Below are 18,580 nucleotides of genomic sequence, written 5' to 3'. Positions count from 1 at the left end.
TGCCACACTGTATCTAGCTAGTTGGCCTTTCCTGGTGTTGGTTGAAAGATCTATTTGAGCAAAACTACATTAAGACAAGTAATTTAGTAGAGTTTCTCAGCGCAGCAAAGAGCGGACACAGATTAGGAGGCTGGACGTAATTTCAAGGTGGTTTTGTTCAATGATTGGTATACTTTATTATAATCTTGGGTGAGATCAAGCCATATTCAGAGCAAGGAAGTTGCATTGTTCATTATGTCTGTAAGGAGCTAATTTTAGGGGTTAGCCAGGCTCGAAAGCAAATGTAAGTGGCTCCCCAGTTCAAGAGGGACAGGGAACTGCTGAAGCGAGTCCAGCGAAGAGCAACTAAGATGATTAAGGGCTTGGAGCATCTGCCTTATGAGGAAAGGCTGAGAGAGCTGGGACTCTTTAGCCTGGAGAAGAGAAGGCTGAGGGGAGACCTTATTATGGCGTACAAGTATCTAAAGGGTGGGTTGAAGGAGGATGGAGCCAGGCTCTTTTCAATGGTTCCAAGTGACAGGACGAGGGGCAATGGGCACAAGTTAGAACACAGGAAGTTCCGTTCAAATACACAGAAACAGTTCTTTACGGTGAGGGTGACAGAGCACTGGAACAGGCTGCCCAGGGAGGTTGTGGAGTCCCCTTCCCTGGAGATTTTCAAGACCCGCCTGGATGCAGTCCTGAGTAATGTGCTCTGGGCAATCCTGCTTTAGCAGGGGAGTTGGACTAGATGATCTCTAGAGGTCCCTTCCAACTCTGATGATTCTGTGATTCTGTGTAAGAAGCCTGTGCAGGAAATTTATGCTGTTAATAAAGTAACAGGAGTCAGACAGGACTGAGGCAAAGCGCTTCTGAGATAAAAAGGGTTACACTTGTGCAGTGTTGCAGTGTGCTGAGCTGGGGACTGATCCAGCCCCTTCTCCCTATTTCTACAAGCCTCATTCTGTAAATCAGTGCTGCAAGTAGCGACCTGCGGAGGGGTGCCAAGTGAGGCGTGCTGATGTTGGAGCTGGGGCAGACCCAGCCATGGTCTTGCATCAGACCCAACCTGGGCACAGGGAGGAAGGTGCCTGCAGATCCACTGGTCTGACAGGTGCAACACCAGCCCCCATGCTGACTTCTTGCAGACAGCAGTGCTGTCCCTGCGCTGCAACTCCCCACCTCTTCTTGGTGCTGATGTTCTGGGCAGCATCCTTCCCTCTTCCCCAAGTGCAGGAGGGAGACAAAAGCACATCTTCCCACACTGCTGTTTCTTTGTGGTGACCACAAAAAATAGCTGCTTCTGTTTACATAATTTCTCCATCACTCATCCCATTGGCCATTTAAAAAAAAAAAAAAAAAAAAAGCAAGGACTACAAATACAACATAGAGTTTAAAAACACAAACTTCATTATTAACATTAATTTCTGTCAAAATAATTTGCAAATATACAAATAGAGCAACTATTATAAACTTGGAAGATTTTGATTTAATAATCTGAAGCACGTTAGTACCTGGTTTCATCAACTTGCACCATGCTAGGCACTTCAAAACCATAGTTCATATCCTTCATGTGTTTTGACCTAAACTTACAGCCAGTTCTCATTGTTGCTACCTTCCGAGTGCTAATAGAGGTGTCCATTGAAAAGGAAGTGAGGGCACACACCCCTTCTTAATTTGCTTTACTTTTTCCAGGCAGTTTTGTGTGAAACAGTTAATTTCATAAAGCCTTACATAACTGCATAATGAAGAGGCAAGGGAAGACAATGTAATCTTTGTGCTGAAATCCTTTACATCAGTTTTGTTAATCTCTCTGAAAGTAGTCATTATGTTTTGGACCCACCGATTATCGCAAAACTCGGCTTGCTTCTTGAACAAGTTGGCAGCAACTTGGCCACCCCAAAGGAGGAGAGTTAAGCAGTTTTATTTACTGGCCAGTGTCTAAACTAGCTTGGAAAAGCTAACAAACTTTAACTGCCAACATCAGCCTTGGTAGTTCAGGACAGAAGTGTAAGAGCTGGCTAAAGTTATTAACTGTGTAAATATGCATTCCCCCTCTTCTGGATAAACTGCACTGTTTTGACCAGCGACAGTCTCCTGGATAGTGTATTTGAACCCTCTTCCAAACTTCTCAGTGATCATGACACATAGCTTGGAAACAACGCTGCTGTTCAAACAAAAAGGATCTACAATAGTATCATGATGTGTTTGTTTGGTGGAGTACCACTGAGAAGCTCTGAGGAGTACTCTGTTCGTGTGATGGGTATTAATGGCTGTAAACAGATAATTGATTATACAGCATATGCTCTATCCGTCTTCATTTTTATCATATTCTGGGTGCATGTGAAATCAGTTCCCACATTGTAATTGCTTTCCTAGAGTTCTCCTGTGAACGTCAACCACTTTATGTTATTTTGATTCCTTTACCTAATCTTTTTTAAGGAAGAGAATCAACTACCTGTACTTTCAGGGATCAGAACAGTATTAGCTGTACAACAGCCTCTGAAAAGAACACATGGGAGTGGTCCTTGACATGGTGTTATATTTACACATCTGCCGTGCGGTGCATTCCAGAAGCTAATACTCTGGACAATTTCTACTTAAAGATCTCAAGCAAGAAGGTGAAGAGTCAATGCAGAAACTGATTTTTAGGTTTGGCAGTCTCACCTGTTTGCACTGTGGCCCTGGGCAAGCCACTTGTACTGTCTGTTAATTTCTCTATCTCTGCAACAGGAATAATATCTATTATGGAAGGAGGTTCCTAATAGCATTTGTAAAGTGCTTTGAAGATGATAAATGCTGTTCAAGTACTCACAAGTTATGCTGCATTCATTGCACAATGATTAGATGCATGATTCAGATTGGTCACCTCATTTCAGGGTTGTTAAAAAGAGATCCACTGAAAAGAAATGCTACCAGAGCCTTTCACTAGAAGAAACATTCAAGCTAAATACAGCCAACTTAACTAGAAAACAAGAAATATCTATGGGACAAAAAATAGAGGTGTCTGTATGCAGTCCCTAATATATGGAAAATGATAAAAATAAATGTGCAATATGGCCTCTGCAAAACGTAGGCATAGGCCTAACTTCACACTCTGCAAGCTGGAAATTTCCAAAGTATGACAGTTCTGTGTGAAAATCCATTTTAAGAACTAAGTCACAGGCAAGGTCCACACATCATATATTAAACTTGCACAAACACTCTCTGCTAACTGCAGAGCAGTAACTCCGCTTACAGCAGGTGCAAGTACTGCCTCCAGTTTGGTTGCTTTCTGTAAAAAAGTACCTTTTAGTTTAGTAATTTTAGATAGGTTTGGGGGCTTCACCATTAAGACAGGCCTTTTAAGATGTACACAGTGGACTGCATCCTCAGCTAGCATGAGCTCCACTGGCTTCAGCAGAATTGTCAGCACCCTCCGAGTTGACAAGCATTATCTCTGTCGCCCCACTTAGAACGATACAGGATGTATCACAATCCACAGCTGACATTCTCAAACTTGAGAAAGGATAAGTGGAAAGAGAGTATCATCCTACCTCATTTTTTTCTTCATGCTGAAAGCAGCATTAAAATCTCCATTGCCAGCCTATTTGCATAGTTAAGTATAAGAGCTAGCTTTATTCAAGTGCTAAAAAGACTGGATAAAGAGCGCTACCAATTTAGTGCTTATTGCTGCAGGGCCACTTTGAGATTGCATCTGCAACTGTTCTGTTATCGCTGGTCTCTGTATGACATAATGGTCTCTGCCACTGCATGTCAGATTAAAAAACCCATGTAGATGAATCCTTTGTTCAACTATCAACGCTCTCTATGCTGGATACTTCTTCAGGTACAAGCAGAGCCAAGTCTTCCCCGTTCCAGCTTGTGCACAGAAGCCAGCTGTAAGACACAGATAAGACAGATACGTTTAGGTGAGACAGTTATATAGCACGCTGATTCAGCACCAACAAACACATGGTTCTGTTACAGCCATCTTCTGTGGCACAAAGCTGTTGACATTTCTTAGTAAACAAAAGCAATGACGGTACTTGCTCTTATTACACAAGTTAGACAGTATCATTACTGCTGTCTTTGATAAGTCTGCTTTATCACAGACTGGAACAATTACCCTTTCTGCTCTCAGATAGTAATATTGCATGACACGCTCAAAAGAAAGGTTTGAGAGAAAGGTTATTCAAAGGGTGGGATATCTGACACACTAATGACAGAAGGAAAAGAAAAATAACTTTCAAAAACATATGGTGATGATGGACTACAGTCCTGATTGCAGGATCGACCAATTGATGGCAAATATCTGTTACCTTTTGCACTGAAGAGAGTGCTTTCTTAACAGAAACCTTCTCTACCATACAGAACTGAAATAAACTAAAACTGATATTTAATAAAACAAGTATTTACTGGGCCTTTGTTAATAGAACCGAATTCCTCAATTTTTTTATTACTTTACTGAAAAGTATTTTGCACACACACACAAGACCCCTTTGCTTCAATTCCCTCAGGTCTGTGACTACCTTAGTCTTAAGTTACCATTAGTGCAGCTTCTCTGAATAGACTGTGTAAAACACTATAGTCAGGCATGCGAAGACTTGAAATTACGTGAAATGTTATAAATCTATAGCATTATCACTGCCTATTTAAAACTTAAAATGCAGCTGATGTAGAGATAAAAGGGGACTGGGGTAAAGCCTAAGCATTAGGAAAAAAGATAGAAGTCTCCAGCGACAGTACCACTCTCGTTAAGAAAAACAGCTTTTTTTCCCCCTGAATATAAATTTATCTAATGAAAAGTGATCCTTCTGTCATTTAGATCTATGTTCCAGCATCCTAAAAAGACATAATTTATATTGGAAATAATATAAAGTGAATTTTGCTTTTGTGAATACTCATGAGTAGTGACCTTTCACTGTCAGCATTACTAGATGGTCACTAGGTATGATCATATGCAAATGCTATAGAGGCATATTTTTTAAATATGTCTAGAGATTTAATCATTTGGGGCTTAAAATTAGTGCAGATCTTTTACAGATTTTAATGGCACTGGCTCACAAGGTACCCATGACCAAGGACCAGGACAGATGGCTTTCCATTAAATTCACTGGGTGATTGGTCATGTTATAACCCTCATTAGCATCTAGAAGAGCTCAGACTGCAAAATCAAGCTCATGCCTTTCAAGCGATCTGTTACTTTTGTTCTTTGTGAAAGGCTTTCCTGTAAGAAAGACCATGTGAAGGTCTCAAGCCAAGGGAAGGCACACACATGCAGTCAAGTGTCCGGTGTATCCCATTAGTAGTACATTCAGGGTAGATTTCAGTTTGGAGGAAATAGGTGACACGTTCCCAGCATGGAGCTGAGGGGAGGTAGCTGGATCAGGGCCAGACTGGGCTGGTGATGGAAAAACTCCAGCAAGGTGTAGGCGAGTGGTGTCGAAGAGAGAATAAACAGGAAACTACAGCTACTGACAGCTGTGGAGCCACTCCTCTCAGAGACTGGTCACAAGCCTCACTGAGAGAAAGCAGCCCCCCATAGCCTGGGCTCCCTCTCTCCTATACAATCTCCCCAGGGAAGACACTGCCACGTCCCCTCGTTTCAGCTCTGCCCCACTCTTAGCAGCCCCCTGTACCTTCCATAAGCTTGCTAGATACAACCAGTTCCTGAAGTGGGGGGAAGCTGGAGGGAAAGCTACATACGACATAAGCCCAGCACACTAGAAAATCCTGAAGTTTGAGAACTACTGAGCTAAACCATTCCACTTCAACTCATGTCAAAACAGAAATTACCAGTAGAAGCAGTCAGAAGCACCCTCCTGATCCGTACTTACCACAGGACAGCCAGTGGAATTAGACAAAGGCCTGCTGATAAGAGGAAGCTAAAGCCTGAGAACCATGCAACAGTAGTTGCGTAGAGAATATTGAAAACTGAAAGTGAAATAGTGCCGGTCACAACTTCTAAACAGGCAATACAAGCAAACACAGCACCTGCCAAGAACAAATGCATGGATTACAAACAAAACAAAATAAACCCAAACCTCCTTCAAAGTACTAAAGTTTTTAAACTTGTTTTGAAAGATCTACCTACAGTATTTTAGCAAGTATGCAAGCAATAATCACCAGAGTATCATATGTCTTTGCTATGTAAGTGTATTCCGTGGGGACTCCTACAAAACACGTGTTTTATAAAGGGAAAAAAATAATCCACAACGTTTTGCTCACGGAAACTATTTTTCTGTGCTACTATTCTATCACCATACCTACTTTCTTGAATCTGCTTATCACATGAAGTTCAAACTGTTCATCCTCACTAACCACGTTCTGCACATCTCCATCCTTTACCCCTTCCAATTCTCCTCTTGATTCTCACTCTTCCCTTTCATTTTTCTTTCTTCTCTAATCTTCACCCTTATATGTGGAAAAGGCTCTGATCCAACAAAGACTGCTTGTTCAGTACCACCCCCTCATTTTTGAAAGAAAAGCAGCAACCTTTTTTTGCACCAAACTACCCATTGTGGTGGCAGTCTACCCCATCAGTGTCTTGTTGAACACATTTTCCCAAGCTGCATTCATATTCAGAGAACCATAAGCAAAATCACAACAGGTAAGCAGAAAAGGATGACAGGAGGCAACCTGATTCCTGCATCAAGCTACTCAAGTAGCCAAAGCCCTGAAGAATGCCAAGAAACTGCAAAAACAGTTCTGTATGTTAGCATAGTTAAGTACAAAGAGATCTTTGTTTTAGTATATAAAGGTACGGCTTTTAAAAAATAAACCCAAACAACTCAGGAGCGTGCTTCTAGAAAGTATATGCTCCCCAAAAGCAAAATATGGGATACTACAGCCACATTTTTGAGGCCTGACATGCTTTTTTATGTGTTCCATAAGGAAAGGACTTTGAGATACAACATATTATGATATGTTGTATCTTTTGGGACATGTTTAAGCAGCCACAGGCACCTGTGAAGCTGGGTACGCAGCTCAGGATCCAAGACTAATGGTTTTCAAGTGCTTTGAAGGTTGACCCCCTATTGCTTACCTTTCTAAATTATTAAGTGTCTCATTGACTAAATAACAGAAATACATCTTTCTCTGCATGTCAAAATCTTGTGAATGTAGAAGCACTTGTGAAATCACAGCTGTACAAATCTTGAGCACTCCTCTGCTTCAAGTTCCCCGTGGTCTTTATTTTTAGAGCAGTACCTCCTTTGAAAGCTGAAACTTGCAGTAGTTTTAAAACACCATGTTGTTTATATTAAATTCAGAATCAAAATCCATTAATATCATGACATAAGGTCATATTATATGGAACTTGAAAGAAAAGCAGTCTTAAAATACCAATACATATCTGCTTGTTTAAAGGTAATTTTGGTACATTATGGTATGATAACACTGTATTATTGAATTGTCTAAAACCAAATTCTACTCACCCTGTTCACCAGTGAGAACCACTTTTGACAGCATGGATCGGAGAACAGGAATAGGCATAAAGCAGAGCAAAGATGGCACTCTTACTGTAAAGCAATGAATCAGTCATGAGAGACTGAAGTAATAAAAAGCCAGGATTTTACAAATACATTGCAAATTAATTAGTCATATACTTTTGAATGCTTAGTTCCCCAAATAGTAAAAGGCAACAGAAAAGTCGAACTAGGAGTGCACTGAGACACAATTATCCAAGCACAGAGAGATTAATAAATCCAATATATCTGTATGATGCTAAAGCCAAATCATAAGCAAATAATTCCATTCTCTCTCTCCACGCTCTTAATCTTTTAATTAAATCCTATATCAGTCTGACCCAACCTTGTATATTTTACCTCTCGATGACTCTTTCAAGACAGTAGGTCCAATATCTACCAACTGCACTCACTACAGATAACACAGCAGTATTTTCATACATATTGTTGATCATGGAACAACTGATTGTGAACTCACCTAAAAACATGAGCAGGGTAGTTTTGGCAAAGGCAGCCATGACCATTCCTCCAATGTAAGAAAATATCCCAATAAAGACGATATAAATGTCTTTGAGACATTTAGAAAATAAGTAAACTCCTAAAAAACTCGTCAGAGAGACAGAAGTGAACGCAGCTGCTCCATATCCAATGTATACTTCATTCCAGCAGAGTGGCTCATCCAGTTCATACAGTGTAAAAAGCGAAGTCCCACCAACCATAGTAAACAAATAAGTCATAAATGTAAAAAGTAACACAATGATTAAAATTCTCTTTTTATAAGGGGCAGTTTTAAAAAGCATGTATACTCCAGAAAATGTCTCTCTCAGAAGTTCTTTACAAGATACTGGTGCCTGGTGCTGGAACTCAGATATGCTTACTGTATCTTCCAGAAAAAATATAATATAGATAATATTAACAACATGAAGCAGAGATGCTGTCACAAATGTCCATGTAAAGCCTATTCCTCTTAGAAAGTAACCAGATGACAGTCCTGCCAATCCAGATACAACTCCAAAAATCAAATCCACCACAGCTATTCGCGTTGTCTTCTGCTTCTCATCGTGACATACGTCTGCTATAAAAGCAAAGCCTCCTCCAAGGAAAGTTGCCATACTCCCAAACAGTCCAGTAATAAATGCAACCGCAAATAGGACAGAGAGTGACAAGGAAAAATATGATATTACAGTGAGGCAAATATCAGCAATCAAAGCTCCCATCGATGGTAAAACTAAAGACCTTTTGCGTCCCTGGCGATCCCCATTAGCTACAATGACAAAAGCAACTATAAGGCTGGGAACTGCCCCAGTTAAGTCCAACTGCATATTAAAAACAGAAGCTTTTTCTTGAACTTCCTGCAAAGAGAAAACAAAAATAATTGTAAATACTATAATACATTATAAAAAAAAATCTATCATAATATTACATTTACATAAGGACTAGCATGCAATAAAATGTATACCACAGTACATGTTTCTAGAATATAAATTACATTATTATAAAACCTAATATATACAATAACATTTTATAAGATTTGTCCTGATTTCAGCTGGGACAGAGTTAATTTTCTTTCTAGTGGTCGCTGTGTTTCAGATTTGGCATGAAAGAAATGTCAGTAATGCATATTGTTTTAGTTGTTGCCAGGTGATGTTTATATTTTTTCAAGGACTCTTTTCAGCTTTCCATAGAAGCTGAGAAGGAGCACAGACAGAATGATGGAATGGCCAATGGAATATTCCACCATAGATGTCATGTTTGGTGTATAAATCGGGTTAGTCAGGGGGCAGGTACTCGCGATCGCTGATTGGGAAGATACCAATTTAGTGGGTGGTAAGAGTGACTTGTGCCATTATTATTGTTATTGTTATTTTCCTTTTCTGTTATTGTTCTATTAAACTGTCTTTACCTGAACCCATGAAGTTTTCCCCTTCCCCCCCTTTTCTCCCTCTTCTCCCTACCCTTCTTGGGGGAAGGAGGAGAACTGCATGAGCAGCTGCATTGTCCTAGTTGCCGGCTGGAGTTAAACCATGACAAATTATATGACACTATAATATATTATGCTATAATAAAATACAGTACATTACTGTGTGTTTATAAGAATGCAGTGATCTCTAATACAAAGGAATTGCATATTCAAAGATTCCCGCTTTTGTAATTTTACCTTCCATGTTCCTCAAACATCCCTGGTTACATTTTAAGCCAGAACTTATTTCTTAAGATACAGTCTTACTAGTACTCTTGATAGAAAAGTTTCAATGAAGACAAGAGATCAATTCTTTTGAACATGCATTTACAAGAGTTGGTGCTTATACTGTAAGTATCTCCTTCAGTACAGAGTATGGCAAAAGTACACTGGGCTTATTTTAATCCCTCAGAAATCAGTAGTAAAACAGCCTTTGATTGAGGAACACCCCCCATGCTCCCTACCCACAGGACATCATTTTTCTTCCCAAATAATCCTACTGAGAGGGTTACAAGAAATGAATCACTGACTAGCACATTGTGCAAGTAAACAGATCAAAATTTGCTGTGACATCCCAATGTACAATGTTAATAACAGTAATAACAACAATAACAACAATAATTAAAATGTGAAACACGGCATTAAAAATTGTACCAACTTACTGATACATGAACTAACTAATTTTTCATACATTGGAAAGCTCTGGGTTCAGAAACTGTCTAAATCAGTGATGTCTCTATAGATATGCTACAGCAGGTATTCACATAAGGAACATCAGCTAACGCTATAACAATAAACTGTAAACACCCATTACAGGGAAAATTTCTGAGTTCTTTTAAAAAGAAATATAAAACCCAAATGTAGCTCTAAAGCAACCAGTTAACATAACATGAATGGCTGTAGAAAAAAGAACTAAAGAAAAGTCAATTAAAAAAAAAAGACTATGTTGTTATGAAGCCAGCTGCTAAATGATGCTCAGCAAGCTAATTGAGATCTTGCTTTTAATATATCAATGCAGACTAGACAGACAGCAGCCACAGCAGCCCTTTCAAAGACAACCACCTCATCACACAGTGAGCAACAGGGGAAAAGGAAGTAACTTCATTTGCACAAACCCTTTATACTCTAAAAGATAAACTTTCAGATGCAGAGAGTAAAGTCACTCTCAAAGTTTTCTTCAAGTTTTCTGAGGTATCACACTGACTCGGGCAAGGGTTGCACTCTGCAATCAGTAGCAGGTACAGCTGTGTAAGCCTTTCTGAGCCATTCTCAGCCTGTATTCAAGCCGTCCACATTCCACATTTCAGGTGTTTCTTCTGAAGCTAACATAATCCCCACTGAATAGCATCCAAAAGATAAAAAAACCCTAGAATTTCCAGGAATGTACTTTGGGCAATTTTAAAAGCTGCTGAATGCTTTATAAATTCCTATTTGTATTTAGAGGCAAAGACCACGAGTTTCTAGTTCAATCTTTTTGTTTACAAGCTACCAGGTTTTATTTCCATCAAGGAAAGCCCTCAAGTTCCCCAGAACTCTGGAGTCTTTTACTCTCTTCCCTTTTGGTGTCTGACTACCTTAGGATTCATGATGTCTTCTCCACTGGTCAGTACTGTAGTCACACTGGAATGGTGAAGACTGAACAAACCAAGATGGAAAATTATATTCTGATCTTTAACTCCTCCCCTGCTGACAAAGAGAACGCTATGTAGTTGCAGGCATTGCTTCTTTACTAGGATCATCTGGTTCAAAGACGTGAGCGTCAAAGAAATGCTAATAAAACTACATGTTATTATATATCATCTCAACCCACATTAACCATAAAATACAAATATAATTGCCAAACCATTATGAAGTGTTAAACTGGAGGAACAGAACAACAAAGACTGGGTTTCATTGTTTTGGATGAAGGTGTGCAATACAAAGAACGTGGCTACACATCCACCTACTGCAAATGACTATAGCCTTGCTGACATAAATGACTTACTGTCTACTGACGAGAAGACTACAAGACAAAAGCACAGAAAAACTCCATTTAGAGTGTAAAGCACTCAACTGCCTACTTCATGTTTTTATAAAGTCAATGGAAAAGAATACAGAAAATGTCAGGTCAAACCTGCTTTAAAATAATTTTACTCTCTTAAAATCAATGCAACTACATAAATTTGAAGATTAAGATACAGTTTTTTAATATGGAAATTCACTCTGCTCTGAAAAAAATCCTCATGGTGCACAGAAATAGTTTTTAAAATCACAGATTTCAAAATTAAAAGAATCAAAATGAAGAAGCAATTCAGTTCTGTAACGATTAAATTAATAGAGATGTGTAGTGCCTGAGGCTGAACAATACATGGGATGTGATAAACTGACAGGCTCATAAAATTAAAAACTATTGCTGAGTAGCAAAGGAAAATGAATGGACCGGTTAATAAATAAACTGGATGATAAATAATGTTTAATGATTAATAATATAGTTCTTTCTGAGCTAAAAAAAAAAAAGGATTATCCAAGGCAATGATTGGAATGCTTCAGCTTGTATTCAAATTGCCATTGAATTGATTTTATTATAAAATTACTAATTTCCTTCAAATTGTAAGAAATAATTAATCTAAATGCTGCAAAGATCTTGAACTATATTCTACTTTTTTGCAGGCTCCAAGTGATTTTTGTCTTCATTTTCCTTTTACATTTTGCTTCAAAATAAGTGAAATTAGTAAAAAGCTTCTCCATTCTCAGAATAGGAGGAATTATACCAAATTAACTATGAAGGGAGGTGTTCTTCTAAAAGTTAATGCCAAACGGGGTCTGCTGGGAACACCCCTGGCAGCAAAATTTACAGCATCTGTAAACATAAGTCAGCTAGGATGGTCTTGGAAAATCCAGAACACCTACTTCACATATCCTCAGCAAAGGGCTTGGAACTGTATTACTGGATCTGCTCTTTTCCCCATACACAGGACTATTACTCAGCACAGAGACCATGTTACACTGAAATTAATGGGGTTTTCAAGCATTTTACATCTTCATACTATGGTAACAAGTGCAGTATCAAAAGGCAGGCCAGACATCTACACAAGAGCATGATTGTTCAAAAGCTCATGCCGTGCTGGCAATCACTGGAAGGGAGGGAATGGAAATTTGGCAGGAAAGGGAAACAAAGAAGTTCTATTGGCCGTTATTCAACTACTGCCTTGAAGGATTCATGTTCTCAAATATCATGTTAATTACACTTTGTATCTTTCATGCCAAAAAAAATGTAATGTGTGAATTCATCACCACATCCATACTTCAGCTGAAATTAAGCTCTGTTTCAGTGTTTTGCAAAAAGAAATAAGAAGTCCTGAGCACAGGTGATCACAATTTGAAATCCAGGTTGAATTTGGGGGATTTCTAGCAAATGCAAAGTGCAGAAATGTTTGTGAAATGTAGGTTTCTTGATGGGCTCTGCGATTACAATGGTACGCACCACGTATGGTTTTCTTATAGTTGCTCCTCCCATTGACACATGACGCCGTATGACAAAATGCCACACAGCACCAAACACAGAGCTAGTACTAAAGAAAATGCTTTTGGGGAGTGACATACAAGCATTACACAGACAATAATTGGTTATTATCTCCAAATCAATTCCAATGGGTGGCACACATTACCTTCCTCGACTGATGGGTCAGTCCAGAAAACACGCTGGGCTACAATTTTTACTTTCACATCTACAACCTTTTTACTTTCACATCCTTTCTACTAAGACCGGTTCTGTCACATGAGGAAGAACCTACTCCATGCTAAAAGTCTTGAATTATTTATTTGATCATCTTCAATGTAAGCACATACCACTGAAAAAAAAAAAAATCTTTTATATATGCCAAATGAAGCAGATGAGCTCAGGTGTTCAGTCTTGTGCATACGCAGCACATCAGAGATTGAAATCTGGGATGTGAGCAAAAATTTTCATGTGCTACCCTGTCAGCAGCATAGGGTAATGCCAGCTGATTGTTTCCATAACTCCATTTTCTGTGTAATTTACAGGCCATTCCATCTACTTTTCTGGCTCTACAGTGGTTTCATGTTCCATTTGGTCCAACCAAGCTGCCAGCTGGTGTTGCCAAGGATGGCTCGGTTGTACCTCTTCTGCAAATGTCTTCCCTCTGCCATCCCCACGTTACATACAGCAATCATGGCGAGAGTGTGCCAGAGCAGTGCACTGCTTCAGAAAATAACACTCAAAACCCAACAAACTCAAAAAAAGGAGATGAGCTGTCTGTTGTATCAGTGCCTGGATCAAATCCAAACCATAACCCGTAACCACGGAATTGGGAGATACAACGTGGGGGGAGGGGCGAACAACACAGGGGAGAGGGAAAGGAAAATGGGAGTAGGATGATCTGGTCTGCTGGCATCCCATAGTTATCTCTGCTTAAGTGTACCATTAAAACTGCACTGGCAGTGCAATGGAAGAGATTCCAACCAACAACTAGGTATCCAGCATGCTGAACTATGAAAAAGTACTAAAAAAGTAACTGAGCATGGGATGCTGTCATCTTGATATCTTTGTATTTCAACAAGGCAGACAAGCACTGCTATGAATGGTAAATCATCAACTATGATTGTGTAAAGATCAGTTAAATATTTTTTCACATTTAAAAATTACAAACGCTTTTATTTTAACCCTCCCATTCTTCATTCTGGTAATTCCTCTGAAATAAATTTATTCTAAACTAGACCTTGTTCCTGAAAATTGCAGGACATCTGCTAAACTTTACATGCTTACAAGGAACGCTAGAAGTCACAGAGACAACTGATGGCTCACAAACACACGCACAGCTCTTGCTGGAAGGAGGAGCCTTCCGTGGTACCTGCTGTCATGTCAGGCCAATGCTGATTTGGGCCCAATTCTCAAAGATGATTTTCAACGCCCACTAAAATATGAATTTATTTCAGCGTCTTCCTGAGGAGAATTTAAAGCCCTACAGCTACCAAAAAACAAACTACCAAACACAAACTTGAACATAGGAAGTTCCACCTAAACATGAGGAGGAACTCCTTTACTCTGAGGGTGGCAGAGCACTGGAACAGACCGCCCAGAGAGGTTGTGGAGTCTCCCACACTGGAGACATTCCAAACCCGCCTGGACGCCGTCCTGTGCGACCTGCTGTAGGTGACCCTGCTCTGGCAGGGGGGTTGGACTGGATGACCTCCAGAGGTCCCTCCCAACCCTGACCATTCGGTGATTCTGTGATACCTACAGCGCACCACAAGAGCAACGAGACAGCAAAGTGACAGCAGGTTACAAAACTACTGCTTGCCTATATGTAAAAGGTTAAGTAAGGTTATATAAAAGGAGGTTACGCTGAGACAGCACCTCCTGGCTGCAAGTTTATTTACAATTGTCTTTTTTTTTTTTTTTTTTTCTCCTTTCCCCTCTTACCTTCTGCTTGATGTAAGCGGGGCTGCTTTTATTCTGCTCGCAGTAAGTGGCGTTGCCATCGCTGAGGAAAGTGGAGTTGTACTCCTCCTCCCAAAGCCGCCGGTAGATGAACTGCTGCGCCAACGGGCTCGTCAGGGAAGAGGCAAACGTGTAGATGAAAATGACGGGCTCCACGCACAAAACCTTCCTCATTTCTGCCTCTGGCCTTCTGTCCTGAACAACACAACGCGATTACCCACGGCGTGAAGGGAAAACACCCGGTACGGCTGCCTGACAGCCCCGACCCTGCCCGGGAGAAGCCATCAAGGAGACACACACACACACACACCCCCCCACCGCCTCCCGCCCCCGCCCCGGGCCGCACCTGCCCCGCCGCCCGCTCTCCTCCGCCCCTCACCGGCCCCCGGCGGAGGTCACGCCGTGCCGGCGCTGCGTGACACCGAGAGGCGGGACGAGGAGGACAGTGTCCCCCGCCCCGGTGCCGCCTCCCCCCCTCCCCCCCCCTCCCGCCGCCGCTCGCCCCCGCTGTCCCTCAGCCCCGCGCGGCCTGGCGCGGCCCGCCGAGCCTGGGAGGGCCGCCGGCCGCAGGAGGGGAGCCCCGACGGACCCGGGGCGGGGGGGCGGCTCAGTGCTCGGCGGGACGAAGGGACGTGGCCTCCTGGGGCAGCCCTCAGCCGAAGGGAGGAGGAGCGTCTCCCCCGGTGTTGGCACCCATGCTGAGGCACGCGTGGCGTCGCTCGCTAGAAAGGATGACAGATCAGCAGTTTCGTGCGGCGGAGTGCCGGGCAGGGCTGTCCCTCAGTATTTACAGGGCCAGAGGGTTTGTTTTGGCCGGTTGCACAAGGAGGATGTTTCTTATCAGGGGTGCCTCCGGCCTCCTTGGACACCATACTGGTGTCTGGCCGCCTTGGACACCACACCAGTGAACCCAGTGCTGTGGGTGCCACTGACTGGAGCTCGGCTTGGCCTTGGGGGGGGCGGGGGGGGTGTCAGCCTACCCTGGGGTGGCCCTGCGGCCCCACTCTGCCCCAGGAGGACACTGCGGGTTGTCCCTGCTCCGTGCTGCCCTGTTTGCCCCTCTGAGCTGGCATGATTCAGAGGTTTTATTATAGCTGCTCCCCTCCCACGCAGTCTCTTGGCTTGTCATGGTGTGTAAAAGCAATGTTTGCTAGCCACCAGCTAGTCTCCGGTTAGTATCTCTGGTTCTCTCTGGTTCCCTGCGCCAGGAGAAAGGTGTGGTGTCTCCGTTGGCACAGCTGCTGTGGCTGTGGCACATACTTCGGCTCCACGATAAAGGTCACGCTGGCACAGATCCGCAGTTGAGCCGTTTAGACAGGACCTCTGCCCACCCTGATGTACACAAGGGAGGGAGCACGCCCTGGCATCTGCGAAACTGCGGGATGTGTTTTCTTATACAAGCAGTATATGCGTGGCAGAAGCCTATCTGCTCACCGATGATGTCTGCTCATTGGGTTATGGGTACTGGTTTCTCTCTGCTTTGAGGTGGCATGAGCACTGTAGTATGCCTGCTCTCTTCGTTCTCGTCGGCGCACTGTCCTCTTAGGACACTGAGGTGATTCTGGGCTCCTCACAGGTGTGGTACAAGGAGAGATGACATAGTTAAGGGGTAGATGCCTGAAGGACCTCCTTTCAGTCTTAAATACTGCTTTTCAATTACAAATACTGCAAAAAGATGTATTTGCTAAAAAACACATCAAAACTTCAAAGGTTCCCTGATTTAGCTTTTCTATTAAAACAAGAAGTGCAGTTTAGTTGCTCCATGAATATTCGCTTCCTTCATAAACTGATGTGAAGCCATTTGTAACATGGCTCATATGATCTCGACGAAAGCTTTAATTTGTTTCACTGGCATGTGACATGTCATTCAGTCCCAAATTTAGGGACAGCGCTGGCCTGTCATGTGTCTCAGCATAGGATCAACCCAATGTACAAGCTCAGTGGCCTTGATAATTTACTTTGGATGGTGAGTTGGTTTGGTCTGGCACATAAGCCTGTGCACAGAGACACACAAACACAGACAGACAGTGGTTCAAAAGAAGTGCAGCTCTGGCCTGGAATCAACTGTAGAGAGTATTGTCCTTCTCCTCGACCTATCCAGGTCCAAAGTCTGATTCATCCTGTGACAGTATTTTGTTTGTCACAAGGTAAAGCAAAAGCAATCATGTGAGGGTTACATGCAAACGGGCTGGTAGATGAGAGGGGTTGTTCGGGTCACTCAGCCAGCCGTTAACATTTATTTAGATGTGATGAAGAAGGTATTTTAAGCCAGTGAGAATTTTCAGTTGTTCCACAGAAGGATATTGTCCAGACCCCCCATTTCTTGCTAAGTGCATCTATGCTGAATAGCATGTCACTCATGAACACAAGTGTCTAAACAGAGCTCAGGTTGCTGGGCTAAACTTGTTTTAGCTAGGAGTCCCCTTCAGGACAGCCTTCCCAGTGCTGAAGAGCAGACCTCCAGTTTGTGCTCCAGAGGTCCTCTGCTTCTGTTCTTCTTACCTCCAGTAGCTGTGTTTAGGTTTGGGCTTGGGTTTGCAGAGCCAAGTGGCTCCAGCAAAGTTATCGCCTCACCAATGCTGGAGGCAAGGCTGCAGTGTGAGCTGGACACCTCTATGCACCTGATTATCTTTGTCCAGCCACTTGAAGCCTGCTCATAAGTATCTTCTAGAGCTGACAGGTAATATATACCCCTCACACAGATGCACTGTAACAGACTTTGCCCTCCCTTGTTCCCAGTCCCCCCCTGCAAGGGGAACTAAAAGCAGTAGATGTGATTGAACTTTTAAGATCAGGCTTAGCCGGATGATGCTTATCCTTCGGAGTCAAGCATTTCCAAATAACAGAATACATGGCAAACTAGCTTCCTCTCTTCCCTATCACCAGTGTTCACATTTGCTCAAATTTGAGTGACATGCCAGTGAACAGACTTCACAAAGGTCACAGGCATATAGTGGGTGCAGCTTTGCAGTTTGCATTGTTTGTTTACGGACTTCCTCAACGTGTGAAGAATTGAAGAAGTGCATGTATTAATTGTGGAGGTCAGGCTTTCTGGGAGCACTTGCTAAGCTTTCCATCAAAAAATCTTAAAACCAAACAGATCACTGATCTTTGAAGGTGGTATGTTGCTTGTGTGTCGGAGCATGGAAAAAAGGAAACATGTAATGAAGTTCAAACTCAACATCAGGAGACTTTTGAGAGATGGCACTAGCACTGGTCAAAGGGCAAAGACATTACGTTACCTTCAGAAACAGAAATTTTCAAACAAAGCCTCCTGCACTTCGAGGAATTATGCATGACTTATGTGGCAAGATCTTGGTATTCACTGATTGCTACAATTGCATTCTCAGATAACTTTGTTACTGAAAAAAAATAATTAATTTTATATATATATACACACAAATCATTAATGCTATAAACATTTTTTCTAGCAAATTCTTTTGATGAAGATGAAGTTGGAGACATTTTGGAGGTCTGGATAGTCACATTTCTTTGCTGAAAAAAATAGTAGTGCTTTAGTAAATATTATTGCTGTGTAAAACACAATTTTAATTGCCTTCTAAGAAATTAAGTACTTTTTTAAATTGAGGTGACTTTAATTTTCCATGATAACAATCTAATGAGGTCATGGAGAACCTTAGCCATCTACAAATCATTTGTGGATTACAGAGTGACAGTAAGAAGAACCGTATCTACTTATATTCAACTCATGTTTTCAAGGCTATCTTGATAACAGTGGTTAACAAAAATTAA

The 18,580-nt window shown here is 41.8% G+C and overlaps 1 protein-coding gene across 4 annotated transcripts; it reads right to left on the bottom strand.

Annotated features, from left to right (window-relative positions):
- Nucleotides 1-1,366: 1,366 nt before the first annotated feature.
- SLC46A3 (solute carrier family 46 member 3) lies at nt 1,367-15,254 on the bottom strand. 4 transcript variants are annotated; one of them, XM_082483812.1, is made up of 6 exons: nt 15,174-15,254; nt 14,810-15,017; nt 7,906-8,779; nt 7,398-7,481; nt 5,799-5,955; nt 1,367-3,858 (listed from the first exon to the last, which is right to left on the bottom strand). In XM_082483812.1, exons 2-6 carry the CDS (start codon nt 14,999-15,001, stop codon nt 3,771-3,773), a joined length of 1,395 nt encoding a protein of 464 aa, XP_082339938.1. In that variant the 5' UTR covers nt 15,002-15,017; nt 15,174-15,254; the 3' UTR covers nt 1,367-3,770. The 4 variants fall into 4 exon arrangements, with proteins under 4 accessions (XP_082339938.1, XP_082339939.1, XP_082339937.1 ...); XM_082483813.1 differs by having other exon boundaries at nt 15,207-15,220; XM_082483811.1 differs by having other exon boundaries at nt 14,810-15,022; nt 15,174-15,205.
- Between the last annotated feature and the right edge of the window lie 3,326 nt (nt 15,255-18,580).

The sequence above is a fragment of the Vanellus vanellus genome (assembly GCF_965231255.1).
Source record: "Vanellus vanellus genome assembly, chromosome: 1".
In the NCBI taxonomy this organism is placed as follows: domain Eukaryota; kingdom Metazoa; phylum Chordata; class Aves; order Charadriiformes; family Charadriidae; genus Vanellus; species Vanellus vanellus.
This window is presented reverse-complemented; position numbering and strand designations above follow the sequence as displayed.